The following is a 21,150-nucleotide window of genomic DNA, read 5'->3' on the forward strand; positions in this document are numbered from 1 at the left end:
TTCTGACGGATTTTGTTGTCTCTTATTCTAAGATGTGTCTCTCTTTCTTTTTGGCGATCTAGTTCTGTCAACTAGGCCATGAAGGTTTTAATCAGCAAATATTAATAACAATTGCCGATGTACTCTTATAGCTTTGTTCTCAATATGGTATTCCGCTGTGTTTTATTGCCTTCATAACTCTCTGTGCAGCTGTATTAAACCATCTGTGAAAAGTTTGGCTGGCTACATATATTCAATGGGACATCCAGAAGAGAACTACTTAACCTGAGAGGAGTCAAGGACTGTATATGTTCCAATTAAAATGAGGACTAGCTGGACTTCTTTGTTCTGCAAGTCTGATATGTGTTGGCTGAGTGATCAATGCAAGTACTAGGATTCCTCATCTCACATCTCCTGTCCTTAATTTGAAACCTGTTATGTGATTAGTTGTTCTAAATGGTCTGGACTGTGGTGTGGGTTAGCATTTAGCCCAGAAGTGACTTTGTTACGCAGTGGACCTACCTGTAAAACAAGTGCTGTAGTCTCAGTGGTTGGAGAGGGAACAGTAGTTGTGAACCATTCAGAGACAGACCCCAGCATGGTAAGCTGTATATGTGGGGCTTCCCTCTGTGGGAGCGTGGTAAGAACAAAAGTGACTTTTACAATTTAATCTGGAACCAGTACAGATGCCTTACAATGTGGCTTTTATGCAGTGCATGACTTTTTATGTACCACCTTTCATTCTAAAAATCGTACTACAATTGAAATACGAAGTAAGAAGAGATGGAAAACAAAAGATGTATTAGAAGGAAGAACCAAAATTTCTAAAGAAGACGGTGCTCTGCTCTTTTTTTGCATTGACGCAAGCAGACCCAGCAGAGCTGTGGTGATGAAAATTTGTACAGGGGGAACAAAGAAAGACAAAATAACACAAACAGTGGTACTGTTTATCAAAAGTGTGTGCCAGATTAATTTTGCTCCTCTGGATTTTTCCATTTAATCTCTCTCCCAGTAGTTTTGTGGCCACTGGTAGAATAGCCACAGGAACATGGTGAATCCTGTCACTTCTTTCAGGTGGAGTAACAGTCCAGCTTTGTTGCACTTATTTGCTCACTGTTTTCCATTCAGGAGTTTCCACAGCAGCTGTACAGTAGATGGAAGTAAAAAGATGGGAGGGCTTTTGTGCAGAGGTGTATGGATCAGAATTCCTGGATTGAAGGAACAGAAATACTTCTTTTCAGAAAAATAAAGGAATGTGTTTAAGCTCCAGTTTCATTATCAGAGTCCCCAGTGGATGCAAAGAAAAGCTATTACAGACTATGTATTCAGACAAAATGATTACCAGACAGTACTTAAGTTCTGGGCTCTGTTTCCATTCCTAATTTATTCTTAATGAAATTTCTCTTGTTTAGAGCGGGGTCCATATATAAGGTTAGGAATCATATACTTGTAGTTTCTCCTCGTTATTCTTCTATTTTTTTAATCTGAAGATGTATTTGATAATAGTTAAATTGAATAAAAGATGACCTGCTAATTTGCAAACTGGGATATTTATCTTCTATGTATAAGAAACATGGCTGCATTGTCAGCTCTTTGGCAGAAGAAGCCTGAGCTGCAAATACTGCTTTTGAAATTAGGTCCCCAGAATCCATACATATGTAGTTCCAGAAGGAGGTATTCAGACATGTATTTAATTAAGTCAGTTTTGGCATTTGTCTCTCCTTCTCTTTTCACTTACATATAGATATATGTCTGTCTCTGCGTCATATTGACTATCTGTATAGCTTGCTTTGAGTATTACGTTGGTCATGGAGCCAGATAGACTGTTTGCAGTGGGCAATATTTATTCTCTTTCAAAGACAGGTGTTGAGACCAAATTTTGTATTTGTCAATTTAAGTGTAACTAATTTGACTCACAGTGTCCGTGCAGAGAATGCAAAATTTCTGTACTGAGTGGTATGGAGAAGGTAATGATGCCTACGTAAGGCATTGTCTAAACAAAGCAGTGATCAACAGCTAAGCTCTGAAATTTTAAAACTGTACTGACCTATAAAACAAATCCTTGAAGTCGCCAAAGCTCCTGCTGAGAGCCAGTTCTACACTCCCAGTTATTTTTGCATTCCTGAGGTCGCTATCTTCCCCAGCACCTCAGTTTCTTTCACCCAGAAGGTTCTGGGGATATTCTCATTGTTGCTTTTAGTCAGCTTTCACAAATGCTACTGCTCAGAATCAGCAGTAGATTCTGGTACCCACGGTGACTTTTAATACATGCTCAGCACTGGTGGAAACAGTTTGTAGCATGATACCTTAACGCAGTCTATAAAGTATTCCTCATATTTGCTAATGCCGAGCAGCTGTGCATTGAGCTGAATATCTGACCCTCCCTAGTGAAAGTTTCCTGTCTGATTTTTAAGGTCTGATTGGAAAATGTACCTTCCAAATAGCTTGCTACTTAAAGGTTTTTGGCAAAATCTCAGCCATCTCTTGAGGGTCATTAGACTCCACCTCATAAATTGATCTTGAAGCCAATTTATCTCCTACAACATCCTGCCATTTTAATGTTTGCCTGTGGCTGCCTGAGTTCCTGCCTCCAAGTTTGATTTCACCGTTACATTCTTCTAATGAGACAAAAAGTCATTTTTGGTTCAGGAACAGCCAAAGAACTTGCAGAAAAAATCCTGATGAGGTCATCAGAGTTCATCTGAATGAAGGTAAGAGCCTCCCAAAGGCATCTTTAACACAGATTAAATGTCTAATTCTATGACTAAGAATGTTGGGGGGAGGTTGGACCAGCATCAAACAAATGGAATAAGGAAGAGAGGATTTAACTTGTCCCACATTAGTACAGATTGAAACCTACAAATTGATTAACCCATGTTTTAGACAGTCTTCTATGATATTTTACATCCTAATTAACGTTATTTCTCTGCAGTAAAACGCAAAAGCTTACAATCCACTGTTGTGTAACTGTCTCCTCGCAGGTGGTGGAAATCGTAATTATATAGTCTCCATCCTTGGAGGTTTTCAAGACCAGACGGGATAAGACCCTGAGTAACCTGGTCTGACCTCATAGCTGGCCCTGCTTTGAGCAGGATGACTAGGTGACTTCCTGAGGTTCCTTCCAACCTGAATTATCCTATGATCCTGTAGCAAGTTTCATCTTTTCAGAACACTCACCTTGGAAATAAATTCATTTTTTTAGCTGTTTTAAGATCAAATATTGAAGTGATGAAAAGAAATGCTACATTGGGTTTGTAACACAAAGGAAGGAAGTTATTGCTGAAAGTACCCAAATTATGGACGGCTCTTTTTGGCTTCATTACACACCCATTTCCAAGCCTTTCTGGCAGTACACTGTTTTTAGCAGCAGTGAAAGTTTCAAGGTATTGCTTTGACTCTTTCCCTTCAAGTTTGCAAAATTATTTTGGCACTATATCATTATGTGCCTTGAACCAAGAACACGGAGGGAAGAGAGTTGGGCTGGGAGTAGTACTCGGTAAACAGAGAAATTATATCTGTAATTAAATGAGCGACTTCTTAGAATAATAAAAAAAATTAACCAAATCTTCAAACGGAAGCCTAAAGTGAAGATTGTGATGTATCCCACTAATTTGCTTCTGTTCTTCCTCCTAAAGTCTCAAATGCCACAGCATGGCAGTGTTACATGCTTTTTCTCCTGGAAATAAGCTTGTACTCTCTGTGTATTAAACCCTGCTGTCAGTCTGTATGTGCTGATGTGCTGCTCATTTGTGCCTGTGTTTTGCAGCTGTTCTGTCTTATAGAGGTTTGATAGTTCATTCTGCTCTCACTGAAAGTAAGCAAACTAGAATGTCAGAGCAGGGTCCTTGAAGTATTGTTTGTTTGCTCTAGTTAGTGACTCTTCAGAGTTGCGGGGGTTTGGAGGGGGGTGTTTTTTTTGGGTGGTTTTTGTGATTTTTTGTTTTTGGTTTTTTGTTGTTGGTTGTTTTTTTTTGTCCACTGAATGGAGATTATTCCATCCCCTTTGGTGTAAGGACCCTGAAACAGAAGCTGACTGAGGTAGAACAACTCTAGTTGCCTGGGTGTGTTCAGGTACTCGTTTTGAATTGATAGTCCTAAATGATTAGAAGAGAGGAACACTACCATCCCTGTTCTTTGAAATTGGTTCCCTGGCTTTAAATACTTAATTTCTTCCTATCTGAGCAACATCAATATTTTTTCTTTTGTATTGTTGTTTGCTTATCACGTCCCAAAGCTGAGTTAGTGGAGTGTTAAGGCACTCCTTCAACTGTCCTAGCAACACCATCAGCACTTTCCCCTCTCCCCTTTATTTAGTGATGATGGGATGATTAACTGTAAAATAGAGAGCTGTACCTCAGGATGGGCGTTGTATTGCTTCCTATAACTTCCCTGATTGTTGTCTGTATCTCCATAGGTGCCTGATCTCTACCAGCTAACACAGCCCTGAATGGATGCATAGCCAGGCCTGTGAGACACTTCAGGACATACCTTCAACTTGCAGCTGAAAAAGGGAAGTTTCAATTCAAGAAAGCACCTCCAGTTTTTTTACTGCCCTGCAAAAGTCAAGTGTATCGCAAAGTGTGAATGCTGCTCGCGTCCACCTCTTCCCCATGGGCAAGAGCCTATTTCTTTGTTTCAGAAGGCTTCTCTCTTCAGAAGACTCCATGAGGCGGAAAAAGTTCCGAATTAGTTTAAAGCCGACTAGGCCATAAGAAGTAATCAGAGATATTTGGGGAACTGAAATAACTGAGGGCTTTTTTGGAGGGATGGGGGTATTTGCCCTGAAACAGAAATTCAAACATGCCATTTTAAGCTTAAGCAAAAAAGAAAACTGAGTGTGTATGTCTAACTTGTAAAATTTAATGAGCATACACATAATGAGTTCTCCATATAGTATTATATTCATAGATCTATCTCTGTGTGTCTAAATACATGTATGCCTACAGATCAGTGTGTATACATACACACACAAACTTGAGCGGTAGGTTACTGAAATCCAGCAGGAAAACTGAATGGAAACATGAAGTTATTTATTCAGTATCAGCTGCTTTGATGGTTTCAGATTTTTAATGTTGTATTGACAAGGCACTCGCCACTGGGTGGCATGTCTGACTTGGTGTCTATTAGGAAGCAGGGTGGTACCCAAGGAGCATGTCCTGCTATGACTTTCACAGAGAATGTCCCATGTGAGGTTTGTCCTGCCTGTGAGAATTGCAGATGGAGAAATGGGAAGGAAAAGAAATGAATATATCAAGCCCCTAGTAAATATCCTCTCAGAAAGGAGTCTCTCATGCCCTTAACTCAGGTGAAGTATATGATGATCAGGGAGAACTTGCTGAAGTTCAGCTTTGCAACTGGAGACACCTGGAGAGAGCTTTACTTGGATGCTAAGGAGGAACTCAGAAGTCACCATCTCTACCAGGAGATCATCAGGATTCATTCCAGGACTGGAATTTCATGTCTTGGCTGTGGGATTCCTGTCCTTTCCTCCTGGATGTGAAGACCTAGCAAGGGCCTGGTCTCAGAGCAGGCTGAGCTAGTAGAGAATTCCACGCGATGTCCTGGCTTTGGCATGGCCTTCACCTTTGTGCCGTGCTACTGAAGTGTATGCATATATGCACACTTGTGTTGCCTTTCTTTTCTGTGCTGGCAGCTGTTGAATGTTGGTTTTTTTGTTTAAGAAATATATATTGAAGTGCCAAATAAATGTTTAAGTGTCTGGAATTGTCTGCTGCCTGCCCTTGGCCTCTCTTCTGTTCTGTGCATCAGTAGCTGTGTGTCTCTTCTTTGTGTTCCTTGGAGTTCAGGAGGATTCACAACAATGACAGGAACTGTGTCAAAGACTGGATTGCAGAGTAATTATTTCTGAAAACATGGTTCTGTGGTCCTAGGCCACCTGTAACGAAGAGGTCATTGGAGCAGTTTAGAAATTTCACAAACACATGAAGGCTGTTGTTGCCAAATTCTATACGTTAAGCACAGAAAGACTTGCACCTTGTTGGTCGTCTGTTGTCCACGTATCCCAAACCTAGAAAACAAGGAGCCTAACTCTTGCCATTAGAGAAAAGCTTACTGCATCTACTTCTCTCATCAATGAATGAATGAAACTAGGCAGTGGTTTTGTGAAAAGGACTGCACGTTTTAATTCCTTTGTGGCTAAAGTGCTCTGCTTCCTCCTGGAGCTGCTCCACTTAAGCCAGCTGCACTTGCAGCATTTATCTATGTAAACCATTCATTCTCGTTTCAAGGAAAGCATACAGCAGTAGATGACATTTTGTTCAAATCCATCCTTTTTTGTAGCAAAGCTTGCTTAGTCATCTTGGATGGCCTAAGCTATACTAAGCTGAATAAATTCTGTGCACAAGGTGTCATTTTTGGTTTGAAGTTATGGCTTGTCATTAATATTTCTAAGTCATGTTCTCCTATACTGTCCTCCTGAATTATCTTGCTACTGCAAGTTAAGCTCCCACTCTTCTGCTTCTCTATTAAGAAACCCATATATGTACACATACATGCATCCCCTTATCATACAGATTTTTCTCTTTAAAAATGGAAGGTACTCACCAAATTTCATAACTTTCCATTGCTTGTTGGCTGGCATGTGTGGTTTTAGTTGAAGCAAATAGGTCTCGGCACTGTTCTTCCTACCTTTCATGCCAAGGTTTGCAGCATGAGAGGCCTCGGTTTTCTGATGTGATTGTGTTTAATCTAGGAGGTTGTTTCAGGGTACGTTTAGAAGCCTATTACGAATATACAGCCTTAAGATTACAGGAAGCATCCTAACAAAATTGGAACCGGTAGTAGCTCCAGCACTTGAATCTTCATAATTACTCTGTACAATGACCGAATAATGGCATGTGATTTCTCAATGGACTTTTCTGTGGCATGGCATAGGGGCTGGTCTCGTTACTCTAACATGTTTGCATCCTTTTGCAATCAAAGGCTAGACTGAGGAGACTAGTCCGTGGGGTTTGAGCTGTTCTCAGAGTTAAATCCTAACTGATGAAGTGATGGCTGCCTAGAGCATGCCTCTGACTTGCTTTGTTCTCAAGATTGCCAGTTGGCCTACAGGCATTTACTGTTCCTTTCTTACGCTGATAATACTCCACAAACTTGGTGTATACCCTTGTTACTTGGATAACTAGACAGAACTCTTGCATAGTGGCCTATTTAATTCTTGAAAGTGTAATGGATTGCATTGGGTGGCTTCGTATCTTAAGGCGGAAATCTATCCTTCCTCCATACTTTACTAGAAGCAGGACTCGTTCAGCTTTTGTGTTTTTGTATAACTAAAGTGCAGATGCTATCACCTGTTGATTTGTTGTTTATGCTTTATGAAGCCACAGAAGAAAAAGTGAAGGGTAGAACTTAAAGTTAGCAAAACACTGGCTCCCTCAGAGCTTGGTGAATCTTACCCAATCTGCCTTTTCTCCTTATTGGATTAAATGGAGAATGGAACTGAAATGGCTTTTTCTCTAGCCATCTGCCTCTGCGGGCTCCCCTGGCACACAAGGAGCTTGAATCAATTAGCAAAGAAATAGCCAATGTCTGCTTAAAGACAGCACCTCCTTAACTCTGCCAAAAATGGAAACATGAGTCACTCTTATTCTCTTATTCATTGACACCCTTTAGCCCCTTGCATTTTGTCGACTGTGATGCCAAAAGGGAAAGGAAAAAAACTCTGACTCCTATTTTTAGCTCAGCAGAAGTTGTTCAACCCTATAGGTGCTTTCTGGATGGAGCTCTCCAGCCTTCTTATGAAATAATTTCTGCTTTTGTATTCATGTAGCTCTTGGTGCCTGCTGTACTAAAAAGTAGGGAAAAGTGATGATACCTCAGAACCTGCAGATTAGCACACATTTCTTAAGTAGCTAGGAGATCAGGAAAGTCATGTATAAATACTCTCTTTTTATGTGACTAGGCTTTGCTATGTAATTGCAGCTTTCCTAAACTAAAGCTAGGTAATTACACTTGAAGTCTACCTGAGAGCTACTGGGTAAGTACAGTGTCAGTGCTAAGCAATGTCAGCCAGATCCATAAAATGCATGACTAGAAGCAACAGTTACGCTGTATGATTACATTTGCTGTTTTAACACAGCTGTGGACTTCCCTGTACTAACTCCTGTAAGTCCAGCACCTAATCTTGACTTCAGAATTTCTTTTCAGTGGAGTAATTTGATGATCTTTTCTGTTAAAACATGAGCCTTATTTCTATTTTGAGTTTGTCTATCTTCATTCCAGCCATTCAGCCATTGAATTTTGGTATTCTTGTGTCTGCTAGGATGAAGCACTTAACAGTTTTATTCCCCATATAACTGCTTATGGATTGTGATTGAGGGTTTACTTGTTCAGCAGGTGTCCTTGTTGATAAGCTGTAAGAATTGAGTTTCCAAAGTTTTTCGTTATGAGGTATATTTTCTGGTTTAATTTTTGTGGCTCTTATCTGAACGCTGTCCAATTACTTATTTTATTTTCAATTATGGTATTTTAACTGGTGACAATTACTCCAGCAGTGGTCACACCAATTAAAAACATAGAGTGTAAATTAACATCTTTCTTTTTGGTTACTTTCCTCATTGTACACTGAGGACCACAGTAGCCCCTTGGCCCCTGTGCTGTATTGAAAGCCCATCTTCAGGTAACTATTGACGATTACTCACAAGTCTCATCGAACTGCCTTTTTCTATGATAATCCTTCATCCTGTGTGAGGATGGGAAATGGAAATGGTATGGTTAACAGTGCAGAAAAGTTTGTTAGACTCAATGATTTAATGTTTGCCAGGCACTCCAGGAAAAGAACATGAACATTCTAATGAGTGGTCCATGTTCTGGGCATTACAATAAGAGATGTACGTTGTTAGATTTGCCTTACTACATACAAAGACCTTTATTCTGCTTGCACTTCCTGTTGCCCCTGAGTTTGATCTGATTTCTGCTTTGCAGGCTGACAGCTGAAGAGGTAGAATCTCTAGAGACAGATACAACCAACCGCTGGCAAGGAGTCTGCATTAGCAGAGCATCTCCCACACCGTCAGAATCTGCTGCCACTGTGAAGTCACTGATAAAATCATTTGATTTAGGATGCTCAGGTATTTGAACACTGTATTTTGTAGTAAAAAATTTTTCTAGCAGTGAACATGTAATTTTTGCCTTCTTGCTTCTTAATGGATATTCTCTGTCAGTGCTTGGTACATAAATAGTATCTGTGTCAACTATACCAGTGGTTCCCTGTTCTGACAAGAGGGAGCTAGTTGAGTTGGAAATGCAAATGTTTCCACGTTTTTCCTTGCAGGTAGCACTGGACAAAATATCACGGTTCACAAGGTCCCCAGGAGCCCTCTAAGTGGAATTCCAGTGAGGACAGCCCCAGCAGCTGCTGTTTCCCCCATGCAGGTACAAGGAGCTCTTTCCATCCTTGTAGTTTTAACATGGGTAGATGCAGTGTTTGCTACAGCATGACATAGCTTCAGCATGCCAACATGCATACGTTGACAAGGGGAAGGGGAAACTCATCTGTTTATTTGCTGTGAAACATCAAATACTGTAGTACTAACAAAAAGGATCAAAGTGAATTTGTCTTTGACTTTAGCTTAGAGGTCTCAGTGGACGGATGTGAACTCTTTGGAATACAATTCTGAACTTTAATCACTGTTGACCAGAAAATAGGTTTCAATTATTGGGAGTGAGTTACAAGAAACATCAAACTAAACTAGGTAGCTGGCATGTGAGTTGAGAGACACGAGATAATAAGGTTCTAAGTTGTATGCTCCCAGTTATCCAGTAAGTTCGTACAGTGCTGAATGAAGGGCTCTTAGAGTTTGGGTTTTTTCCTCCTGAAGCATAACTGTTCTGGAATATAGTGCTCCTTCTGTCACTGCACCAGTTAATTAACTTTCTGTTAGCAATTTTCAAATCTGTGGTGCAGTTATTGGAAATACTGCTTTTGTGAATGATGGAGAAGCAAATGCACTGTGCTTCCTGATTTCCACATATGCTGAAGGTGGCATACCATCAGTCTGCTAACTTTTCTAGGCTAGAGAAGCCATTGTATGTTTTTTGACTGGGTGGTCACTGAACTTAGAACGGGACATTCCTCTCTGAATCTGAGTTAAACAGTTGCAAGGCTAGGGTGTTTAGGTGAGTGTTCTGAAGAATCAGATGACTTTGAAAGACTACTTAACAAATGTGTGAGCACATTTCCTTCAGAGAATCAGCAAAGGAAGTTTAAAGAATGGGATTAGACAGAGGTCTGGGAACCTTCTATTAATGCCTGGCTGAGGGGGTATTAATGCTGAACACTGGTGCTCGGGCTGCAGAAACAAGAATCCTTCTGACTTATTCGGGGTGCTGGGAACAGAGGCAGGGTTAGGAACAGGCATTCTTACTTTGGGTTTGTGACACTAGACTATGTTTGGCAAGAGAAAAAATGGTGCAAATAGAAATGTGAGATAGTTCAGGAACCAATATATTACTAGCTAAAAACATTGTCCCTTTGTCTTTTTATTTTTCACGACCATTTATCCAGCTCTAGGTACAGCTGATACCTTGTTGAAAGGTTTCTGTATCTGCTTTGTGATCTTGAGATAGCAGAAACAACGCTTCTTCCTGCTTGCCTATATAAGCATGATGGCTAGTATTTTTTTAATTCTCTTTTGTACATTTGTTTGTTTCACAGAGACATTCTGTTTATAATCATGCCAAGCCAGCCAGCAAGGGCGTTGCCAGACACACAGATCTTTCAGACCTTCCTCTTGCAGGTAAGTTGCAGTAAATGTAAAAATGTTGTCTCTTTTTACTAACAAAAGCTTGTTTTTAACTGTTGGCCTCTGCCTGGGCCATTTTTCTTCTTCTCATATGGTCAAAGGAAACATGAAAAAGTGTCTTCAGAGTCTTTGTTTTAGAGAGCTTATTAATTATGTCGTGTTTCCATTCCCAACTTGATCATAGCCTTAGAAAACTAAAAAATAGCTGATTTATTATGGTTTGCCAACACAAACTTGCCTTCTTTATTCCGAAGTATCCATGGCACCTCTCTAATCCATGCTGTGGAACTGGAGAGGATTGGATTTTGTTCAATATGTATGTATCTGGAACAAGTCCAAAGCACTGTCTTTTCAGGGTTTATTTGTTTTTAAGTTGAGCTTCATTTGAAATACATCAAACATTTCAGATACCGATGTGACTGTTTTAGGAGCAGTCATATTTGGGCTCGAAATAGTTTGTTTTGAGAGCTCTCAAGAGATGCGTTTGTTTTTATTTCACACTTCGCTTTTGTTCTCTTGTCATTTAATATTCTTTTCTACTAGTGTTTGTTTCCCATTTTCTCTGGGCCCATTTTTTTGATTATCTAGTCCTGAACGTAGTTGTTGCATTGGAATCAAAGCTAGTAACAACAGATTATTGAATTTTTAAGGACAGATGAAATATTATATTCCTGTAGTGAAACCTCAGTGAAACTGCAGGGAGGGACAAAAAAAATCAGTCACAACTTCTTCATTGGTAGATTGGATTTTCTGCAATAGTTTGCTAGTACAGGAGAGAAATTAGAACCTGTCTTCATTTTTAGACTCTTCAGATAATCTGCTAAGCTTCCCCTTCCATCATTCAAAAACGAAGACGTACTGGATCTCAACAGCAAAACAGGTTATAGGGTAGATGGCAGCATAAACAAATAACATATTGTCTATGGTACTGGCTTCTCCTGCAGGAGTAAATGGTAAGCAAGCAGAAATTATCAGTGGAACAGACAGAGTTTATTTGTATCAGTTGGTTTCCAGAAAATGTCTTGCATGAGAGTATACAATGATCCTAAACAGAACATAAGACCTTTTTAATCTCTACCAGTTTACTGTATAGTGAAGTCATATGTCAACTGTGTAATATAATGCCAGTCCTTAATAATAAATATCCCACTTCAGGCCATGGATAATTACTGTTATTACCCATAGACAATTGTTCTGTGAAAATCTGTTGAAATCAACAGATATTTTATTAGCCGTTGTATGGTAAAAATTTATGGTTGCTTATCTAACAAGTTCCTGTATTTACAGCTTCTCTTTGTACCTGGGTTTAATTTAGTTCCAATAATCCATAGCAAAGGCTTACTCACTGTAAAGTTGTAATAGCTCTGGTTCCAATCTAAATAATCCTAGAAGGCAGTTGATCCAAGCCCTATGCAAACAGCGCTGAATTAAAAAATATCCCCAAGGAAATTCAGAGTGAAGTAGTCTTCATAATAATAATCTTCTGGCTGATTCCATCTGACCGGTATCACAGCAGGGTTCTGTGATGTCCTTAATATGACCCAAATGTTACATCGTTGGAGAGGAGAATGGATTACTTCGCAGAGAGAGCTGATCTTTGGCTATGATCTTTTCATTTAGAATCAGAGGTTTACCGGTTCTGTCCTGGAGTTTCTAGCGGCCAGAAATAAGTCAAAGGAAATATATTACTCATGCAAGTGAGACTCAAAGTACAAAACTGGATGCTGTTAACTTGCACCACTTCAGGCACTACTGTATAATTCAAGCTGGTAACCACAAGGTTTCTTTAAATAGTGCAAATAGATAGCGCTAACAGAATGTGATTTTCCTTAATCACGTTGCATACTTTTCATACGATTATTACCCTGTTTCTCTTTCCAAATGACTCCTAATATGCCCTCGTCTTCTCCCTCTTTTCTGTCCACCTAGATGCTTCCAATAGCCTTTATACCTATATGCCTTCTTCCTTTTTCTGTACCATGCATGAATGCATCCTGAATGATTGGCACAGCACTTCCTAATTAGACCATGCCATTAGCCAGTCCAATTATGTTAATGACAATTTGACAGTGCTTTTTTTTTTTTTTGCCATCCTTATAAATTAGTGAGAAATCTACATTCCTCTTCATAATGTTTCAGATATGCTTTTTGCAGTAGATCTGTTTCTCTAAGTGGAATATTCTTAAATTTAAAATGGTCCCAAGAATCATTCATTGGTTGCCTGTCTGATTGGTGTGGCTATTTAAATTTGAGGGAATTCCCCATAAATACAACTTTATGAGGAGCTGGAATAGTCATACACATTTGGAATATATAGTGGAAAACCAACAAAAAGACTTTTTAAGAGTATGCTGTGTGCTATTTCTTGTTATGGATTCAAGGTGCACACAAAGAAGGGACACGTGAGTCGAAGGAAGGATGACCCTGATGGAGCAAGGTGTATGCAATGCAACGCAGCAAAGCTCTGCCAACAGCCAAGCTGCTGGAAAGGAGACAGTCTCCTGGGACTGGATTCTGTCCTTTTCCATCTGGACTTATTAATAGATAGGAACTTAGCAGCCCTTTATGCTGTGGAAAGAAGGTGCAGAAATGCCTATAGCTCTCAGCAGCTACGAATGGCTCCTGAATTTTGTACAACTACACCAGCAAAGCAAGGGCAGCTGCATGCCTGTTGGAAGGATGTGCTTATCTGGCAACTGCTGATACACACACCCCAGCTACTGCTGAAAAGAAATTTAGGACTGATTCAGTGATACTAGCCTTTGCTGAAGCTGAGATCCTCTAGGTGATTCAGCATTAGTTAATAATTAACATAGGGAAGTAACTGAAAAGGAGGAGAAAAAGTTGTGTTCCACATTCAATTCATTTCTGATAATAGCTCATAGCGTGCTGGCTGTAGATCCTGGCTTGTTGACAGTTTGTCTACATAAATGAAGCGGTCAGCTTTCCCTGTGTTGTACATTGCTCTACCTCATGATTCATATGCATGGGGAGATAATTTGATTTCTGTGATCTCTTTGGCTTCTCTTCAAAAACCTATCAACATTGGATACTATGGCTACTAATTTTGTTGATTTTATTTTATTCATATATACATATATACACACACATATCTATAAATATATACCATAAAATATATGTTATAAAAATACGTAATACGTGTAATAAAAATATAGATGCATCTGCTACGAATATATTGAGACTTCCCAAAGTTGTCAGATAGGATGCCAAGCATCATGTGATAGTAAGTGCCTTTTACTGCTGCCTTGAGCTGGGTTGTATTCAGGAGACAAGAGGCTTTCTTGTTACAAGTCTGCTAATGGCAGAAAAGAAATTATTGTGCTAGGGCTGGTCAGTCATCTGGTGAAGATATCTGGCGATCAGCTTTTGAACCTTTAAGACTGTAGATTTTGGTATTTCCCCTCATTCACCTGAGGCCCCTACCCCCCAGCAGGAGTATCAATCACAGGAAACCAGGCAGTCTGTACTGTTGAAATCATCAAAGCCATTCCTTGTTATGATCACCTCTAATCTGCTCAAGGTTTCCTAGCCCCATGTGTGTTTAATGAACAAATGAGTACATTTGTTTAGAATCAAAACAACAGACTACATATTGTGTGCTGGGTGGCAGGACAGTGATTAATCAAATTCCTCAGACTGCAAACTGACAGCTTTTTTTTAATTCCCACAGACCTTCTGAAGGGGAGAAATGAAGAGCTGAAACCAGACCATTACCTCCGTAAAAGCCCCTCCCTGGAATCCCTGAGCAAACCCCCTATGGCCTTCAGCAGCAGAATGCTTACCTCTACCCCTAGCAGCTTGAAACCCCAAAGCAAACTCAGGTACCAACTCAGTTTCCTGGGAAAAACAGCACACTGGAAAGAGTGACAGCATTACCTGGTATGAAGATGAATGTTTCAATCTGGTGGACCCCTGTCTCCAGTGGAAACTCTGCTGGCTGGTCTGTCCAGTTCAGAATTACCAGGCTGTGTCAGATCCAGATATCAAAATTCAGATTATAATGACCACAATTATCTGTAAGATAAGCAATCATGACAAAATTAGGATAGCAAGGTTTCAGGAGCCACTAAGTTGTATACAAGAATTTCATTATGTGTACGAGTGATCAACCCTCATTATCCTACTGTAGCTTTGCATGTTGTGGTGAGTCAAAAACTAAAAGCTTTGAGGTCTAAGGGGAAGCTGGACACATAATTTTCTTCTGTCTTGAAAAAAAAACATATATTTTCCTCTGATCTCCACCATTATTTCCAACAGTAGAAGCTGTAGGGTGGAGGCAATATGGGTGTTTTTATTGTTGGCCTTTTAGCTGTCCTCGAGGCCTTGACTGCAATACAGCTTCGAGATTTTTCATTTTATTCAAGAACTCTTTCTGCAGCAGCTCAATTGGATGTGAATTTGCTGTTACAGATTCTTTAGGTAGTTTCTTTCAGTTCTACACCCTAAATCCTGGTTCTCAATATGTAAAGCAACGATGTTACTTGAAAATTTTAAGTAAAGCTGATGAAAATAATAGCAGAAATGCTAGGTTAACACATGCCATCGAATATCCATAGGCTGCTATTTTTTCGGCTCTTTGTATGCCGTGATACAAACTGAATTTGTCACATATAAAGGCAAATATAGAATGCAAGCTCTGAAACCTATTACAATTTGGTTTACATTTAGGTTCTGTGCTGCCATTCTGCTTTGTCATACAGATATTATTTACACACTGGTAAATATGGTAAAATATGGTAAATATGGTAAAAAATAAGAGACTTCAAGCATATTTATCTTCTACTTCATTATGCTTCCCCCCAAATTAGTGTGGAGAGGAAGGACCCGCTGGCAGCCCTGGCTCGGGAGTATGGTGGTTCGAAGAGGAATGCTCTGTTGAAATGGTGCCAAAAGAAGACTGAAGGTTACCAGGTAAGGGAATAGGTACATTTTTACTTTTCTCTGGAGAGTAATTCATCACTTTCCTATACGTGTGCAGTAAGCAATGTCACTTCAAAGAAACATAGGTATTTCAGTCTGCTGATTTTTGCATGTTTATGCCTACTGGGTGTTTCCATCCTCTTCCTTCATTTCTTTAACACTGCAGTCCCCAATGTTACATTGCCATCAGTAATTTGTATACAAAACCCAAAATATTTACTGCATCAAAGGTCACTGATGGTGAGAAACAGAGTGTATATGCGCAGCAGCTTCAATTTGGCATCAATTTTTGAAATTACATTCTAATATTTTTTCTGTAGGCTTCTGTGAGCGATGTGCTGTTGTGAGAGTTTTTCCATTGGTCATTTCTGTAAAAACAGAGGAATATTTCTTTGTGTGGCCTTGACCAAATACAGTTTGCAGCTCGGGGCCCCACTCTTTCTAACCTGCTGCAGTTTAACGGGATTTTACAAAGCAAGTTTTGACTGCTTGAGAATGTCTCATTTCTTTGCAGAGTGATTTTCACTGTTAAACAGGCATAATGATTTGTCCAGTTCTTGTATGCCATTGCTGTGCTTATATCAAGCTCTGGCTAGTGTTTGTATGCAGCAGAGTTAGGCCTTTGGTTCTGCTTGTAACTGAGCTGTGGAAGGCAACTATAGACAACAGTTCATCCTGTGATATATGCTGGGTGTGCAGGATAGTCTTGGTTTGATATAATGTTGAGATTTTTCTTTCTTAAGAATAATATTGTTTGTTACTTAGAGCAGAAGACAAAAGCAGTTATCACCACATGAGATGCACCCTGGAGCAAGTCTTTAATAAAAGCAGAGTCCATCTTTTAAAGTAAATAATAAATTTTTTTTTTTTCCTTCACAACCAGCTTTTTATGAAGCATTAGCTGCAGGGTGCAGGAGTTCAGAAGAAAAGACAGTAGCTTTCCCTTTAAGTAAACTGATCTATAAAAGTTTGAGTAATTTCTTAGCACTGGCATATTCATCTGGCTTTCACCAATTTCACAGAAGGACGGGAATCAGAGAAAGCTCTTGACTTTAGACACACCTTAGAAAGAATAAAGCCAGGGTGAGCGTTTAGCCTCCAGTTCTGTGATACTGCCTGAAAGGCTACAGTACTGTCCCCAGAAACTATATGCTCTATGCTGTGTTGATTTATTTTATATGTCATCTACTGAAATTCTCCCGGTCTTGGATTTGAAGTTGGGGGGGAACATTCCATCCAGTCCTCAGAAAATGATTCATGAAATACAACTTCTGTTAAGCCAGCAAACCCATCTCCCAAGTAACACTTTCTCCTGACAGTGTTGCCCTTTTTTGTTTCAAATGGCACATATGGTGAGCTTCCTCCACTTCTCTTAAAACAGTCTAACTCATCAGAGTTCACTGTTAGAAGTGTTCTCTGAGAGTCAGCCTGTAGTTTTCTTTCTCTCATTACACCCAAGCTGGACTAAATGTATTGCTTTTAGAAATTATTATGTGGCTTTGCAAATATTGAGGCCTGTCCTGATTCTGTAGGTACCAGACTGGCACCAAGAGTGATAAGTATTCCCCTCATGATAGAATAGAAAATGAGTTTTGTTTTTCTATGCTGAACCCAAGTAGTGAAGCTAACTGTGTATCAGATAGCAGGCCACCCAGGAGACATGCAAGGCAATCTGGATCTATTTGTTTTTCCTTTTAGTATTAGTCTCTGGAGGAAAGTATGTCCATGCTTCAGAGGACAGTGGAAGTCTTTGCGCTATCTATGGCTGCTGGAGTGTTGTTGCTACGTGACTCTCCAGATGATGTTTCAGAAAAAACTTTGTCATTTTGGTTCCTGGTCTGATGAGGCTCTTGTTCTGTTCATGGCTGTCCTCTGTCATTACTCTTTCTAAAGCAGCAGAATGAGTTTTCAGCAGTTTTTGAGAACAAGCAGGTAAAGCACTGACAAATGCTGCATAATCCAGGAGAGTCTGAGAAGTTCAGACTATGATGTGGTGGGGGGCCTTATTACCCAGAGTATAAGATCTCAGGGCAGAAATTAAAGTCAGATGAACTGAAGAACAAACACAGTATTGATTTATGGTGAGAGTCTTGCCTCTCTATCTTCACTGCTTCGTTTAGAGGCATTATCTCTTGGACAGTCTTCCTCAGATTCTCATTCCCATTGTGCTCTTTGTGGTGCATTCACTAACTCTTCTTGAACTTGCTTTTCCCAGACCCTTGCACTCTTACGATAAGGCTGATATTAAGCTCCACAGGGAGTTTTTATCATTCTTGAGTACAAAGAACTGGAGTGGAATAAAGTCAGTCATCCTCCTTCCTGCCTTAGCCACTGCAGTGGTGGAAATGAGGTAATGAACTCCACCGAGCAGAACCCTGATGACGTGCATGACTTCTTTTCCATAGATAATACCCCTGTCTATGAGACATCTTCTGTGCAAATCCCAGTATAATCTGTCATGTTTTTTCTAACATGAAGTCCAGAACCACAGATAACTTTGGATGCAAACGGTTTTCAGCTCTGTGACACAGTGGAATGAGTGTCAAACTTCTTTTTTCAGTGGGAAAACGTACTGCCTTTGAGGTCTAGTAACAGTTCCTGTTACTAGCTGGTGAGGAAGAGGGAGATTCCTTTCTGTTTAAATTATGAAGATACCAGATTTCATTAAACAGTATGCGCAAAATGGATTAGAATAACTGATGCTCTCAGTAGCAGCTACTACCCATGTCCCAGATTCCCTGATTCCTCAGGATTAGTGACCCAGGGAAGGTATCTGGGGATAAGACCTAGGGACCAGCACACAAGGCTGCACTTTTTAAATGCTTTAATCCATACAAGGCTTATACTATAGATAGAAATTTACATCCTGCTCCTGGCATATATCCTTGCATTGATTACAGTGGGAACATTCCCTGGCTTTGAACTTCAGCATGTTCCCCAGGAGGCAATCTTATAAAACAAGAGAAGAACACCAGAGGGAGTTGAGAGAAGTGCAACACAAATTAGTAGTGGCCTGGAGGGTTTTGTTTGTTTTTTAAAAAAAGAAATTGCCTGAGTTTACAGTAACTGAGGGGAAACATGAAAGCGTCTATGTTTCTCTAATCTGCTATGTCATTTCTAAGATCCCTGTTTTAACAGTGATTTGATATCAAAAAGATATGAATGCTAAGGAGAAAGAGTAATTATTTAGAACATGAAAACAGAATCACTAGAATGAAAATAAAGAGGAAGCTTAGTTCAGTGACTAAGAGAAAAGAATATAAAAGTGGGATTGCATACACTGTGGCATGATCGATCATATGATTTCAATTGTCATATTTCAATGCCTAGATGAATGTTATCTGGCATTTTGGCCATCAATTTTGAATAATTATGCAGGGGAGGTGCTAAAAAAAATCTCACCAGTAAAAAAAATTGTGGTGAAATAAGGCTTTGGGCTCAGTGGTTTTGTACAGAACTTCCTTGAGGAAAACCTCCAGCTTAAAAAAAACACCCTTAATCTAATGTATGGTTCCCTATAAGAATTGTGCACTGGCATGTGATCTCTTTTGCCAGACGTACATAGACTGTTCCTTCTGCCTCTCTGAATTTGTTGACATCATGGTGTGTAATGTAGGGTGATGGGATGACCAGACTTGAGAACTGCTTTTGTGGCTCTGGAACTCAATTACCACACAAGTCCTTTAAACCACAAAGCCTGCTGAGAGTAAGGTATTTATGTTAAAATAGCTTTTTGTCTGTCATCTTGTGGGTTGTTTTTTTTCATCTATTTAAAAAGATTATACATCATAGCAACAGTGTGAAGTAGAAATTGGGTGCCTCTTTTCTAATAGGCTCCGTTCTTAGGAGTTGTAACTCCTGGAAGCTGCTGAGAGTCATTCTTGTTGCATTATCACCTTCCATAATCATATCATTAGTGACTGTGGTGTTATTTAAGTGCCCTGGTTCTGTTTGCTGTCTGTGGAGACCATTTGTCAAGGGGCCAAACCTCTCTAGATTAAGTCTATTACTATCCACAGATGTATTGTGAAAACACAGAACATCAAGAGGCACTTAACCCATGATCATTAGAACTGAGGATTATTGTTTCTGCCACATATACCCTCTCCAGAGAGGGGAGGGAATTGCTACCATGTTAATGAATATGGTTCACTTAAAAGAACTATTTTCATGTTTTTTTCCAACCACTACACATCCATCCTATGGCACAGAGGAGAAGAGAATCTGAGACTGACTCTTTTCTCCAATGTACAATCATGATTATTCTTTTTATCAAAGTTATATTTGGTTTAACAGGACCCATTTGGGATCCACTTGTTGAAGAACCACCATCTCTTTTAGTAAAGCTACCTCTGCGGTTGTCTTAAGTAGAGGAATGCTAAACAGGAGGAGACAAGGAATGTTCTAGAACTGACAAAGGGAAATGGCAGCTATGCCTCTGAAGATTTTTATATTTCATATATTCCCAACCTGTGCATTCAAGCCATTGCATTATATCATCTCCCTGACTATGACAGTGTCACTACACCAGCTTATGGATAAAGGCAGTGGGCATCTTCAGGAAAAGAGGTAGTGCTCCGTATTAGCACTGACACCAATATGAGATGGCTGATAAATTGGTATTGGTCTTACTGATTTGCGGGACCAGCCTCAGATCTGATTTCATACCATCTGGAGGAATCTCAACAGCATGGAGAAACTACTAACCAGAGCGATCTTTACATAGCTTTCGTGTTGTACAGGTAGTGGAGAAAAGAATTCCTTTTAATTTTTCTGCATAAAATACGCTAGCAACTACAAGCAAAGCTGGAAGAAAATTATTTATTTGTTTCCATGCCTTACTCAGAGTTATTTGACTTTGCAGTAGGTCCCAGGAACACTGTGCAGTTTTAGAAAGTATGCTTAGGAGTATGTAGGAACTATTTTTAGGGTGATACTCTCTGACATTGTATTGTTTAGTCTAAATTAGCAAAATACAAATATCTGTATGCCCAACTACTCTGAATATTTGCCTCAAAAGTTGTGAATTGTTTTCTGAAGCTTCCTTTTCTCAAAACATATAGTTTTAGGGCTCTGATGAAATATCCTGATAGAGGAAAAAAAAGCCCTACCTTGAAATATTCCTGCTATTATGGCTATTCCAGCCTTGAGAGACAGAAATTGGAAACAAATTACTTCTGAACATAACCTAAAAGTCATTAAATGTAATTCTGAATGCTTTGCTTTTGCTACTAGAAGCATAAAGCTGGTATATCAGACTATGTAAAGGTTGGTGTCTCTGCATAGTACTACGTTCTTCATGTAGCAAAGATGTAAAAGCTTAGGGAGAAAAATAAAGGCTGTTGCATTATTTGCTGTTTGTCAAGTAATTATAGCAAGAGACTGGTTAACTAGCGGTTTGACGGTGGATATAATATAAAGCTTTTTACCTTTTTGTATTCAGTTTGAACTCGGACTAATGCTAGCT

The 21,150-nt window shown here is 39.6% G+C and overlaps 1 protein-coding gene across 6 annotated transcripts in view; it reads left to right on the forward strand.

The window, feature by feature from the left end:
• The window catches only part of SPECC1 (sperm antigen with calponin homology and coiled-coil domains 1), a 102,422-nt gene that overhangs the window by 63,166 nt on the left and 18,106 nt on the right, over window positions 1–21,150 (forward strand). For 4 of the 6 annotated variants that reach the window (XM_030027414.2, XM_041126581.1, XM_030027413.2 and 1 more), the window contains 5 exons: window positions 8,923–9,068; window positions 9,272–9,372; window positions 10,655–10,736; window positions 14,434–14,584; window positions 15,572–15,674. In XM_030027414.2, the coding sequence (XP_029883274.1) occupies window positions 8,923–9,068; window positions 9,272–9,372; window positions 10,655–10,736; window positions 14,434–14,584; window positions 15,572–15,674 (583 nt within the window). Of the gene's footprint in view, window positions 1–189; window positions 3,887–4,393; window positions 8,130–8,922; window positions 9,069–9,271; window positions 9,373–10,654; window positions 10,737–14,433; window positions 14,585–15,571; window positions 15,675–21,150 lie in introns of those variants that run through there. The other 2 variants (XM_030027416.2, XM_030027417.2) reach the window with 2 other exon arrangements.

This window comes from Aquila chrysaetos, chromosome 10 (genome assembly GCF_900496995.4).
Source record: "Aquila chrysaetos chrysaetos chromosome 10, bAquChr1.4, whole genome shotgun sequence".
Taxonomy (NCBI): domain Eukaryota; kingdom Metazoa; phylum Chordata; class Aves; order Accipitriformes; family Accipitridae; genus Aquila; species Aquila chrysaetos.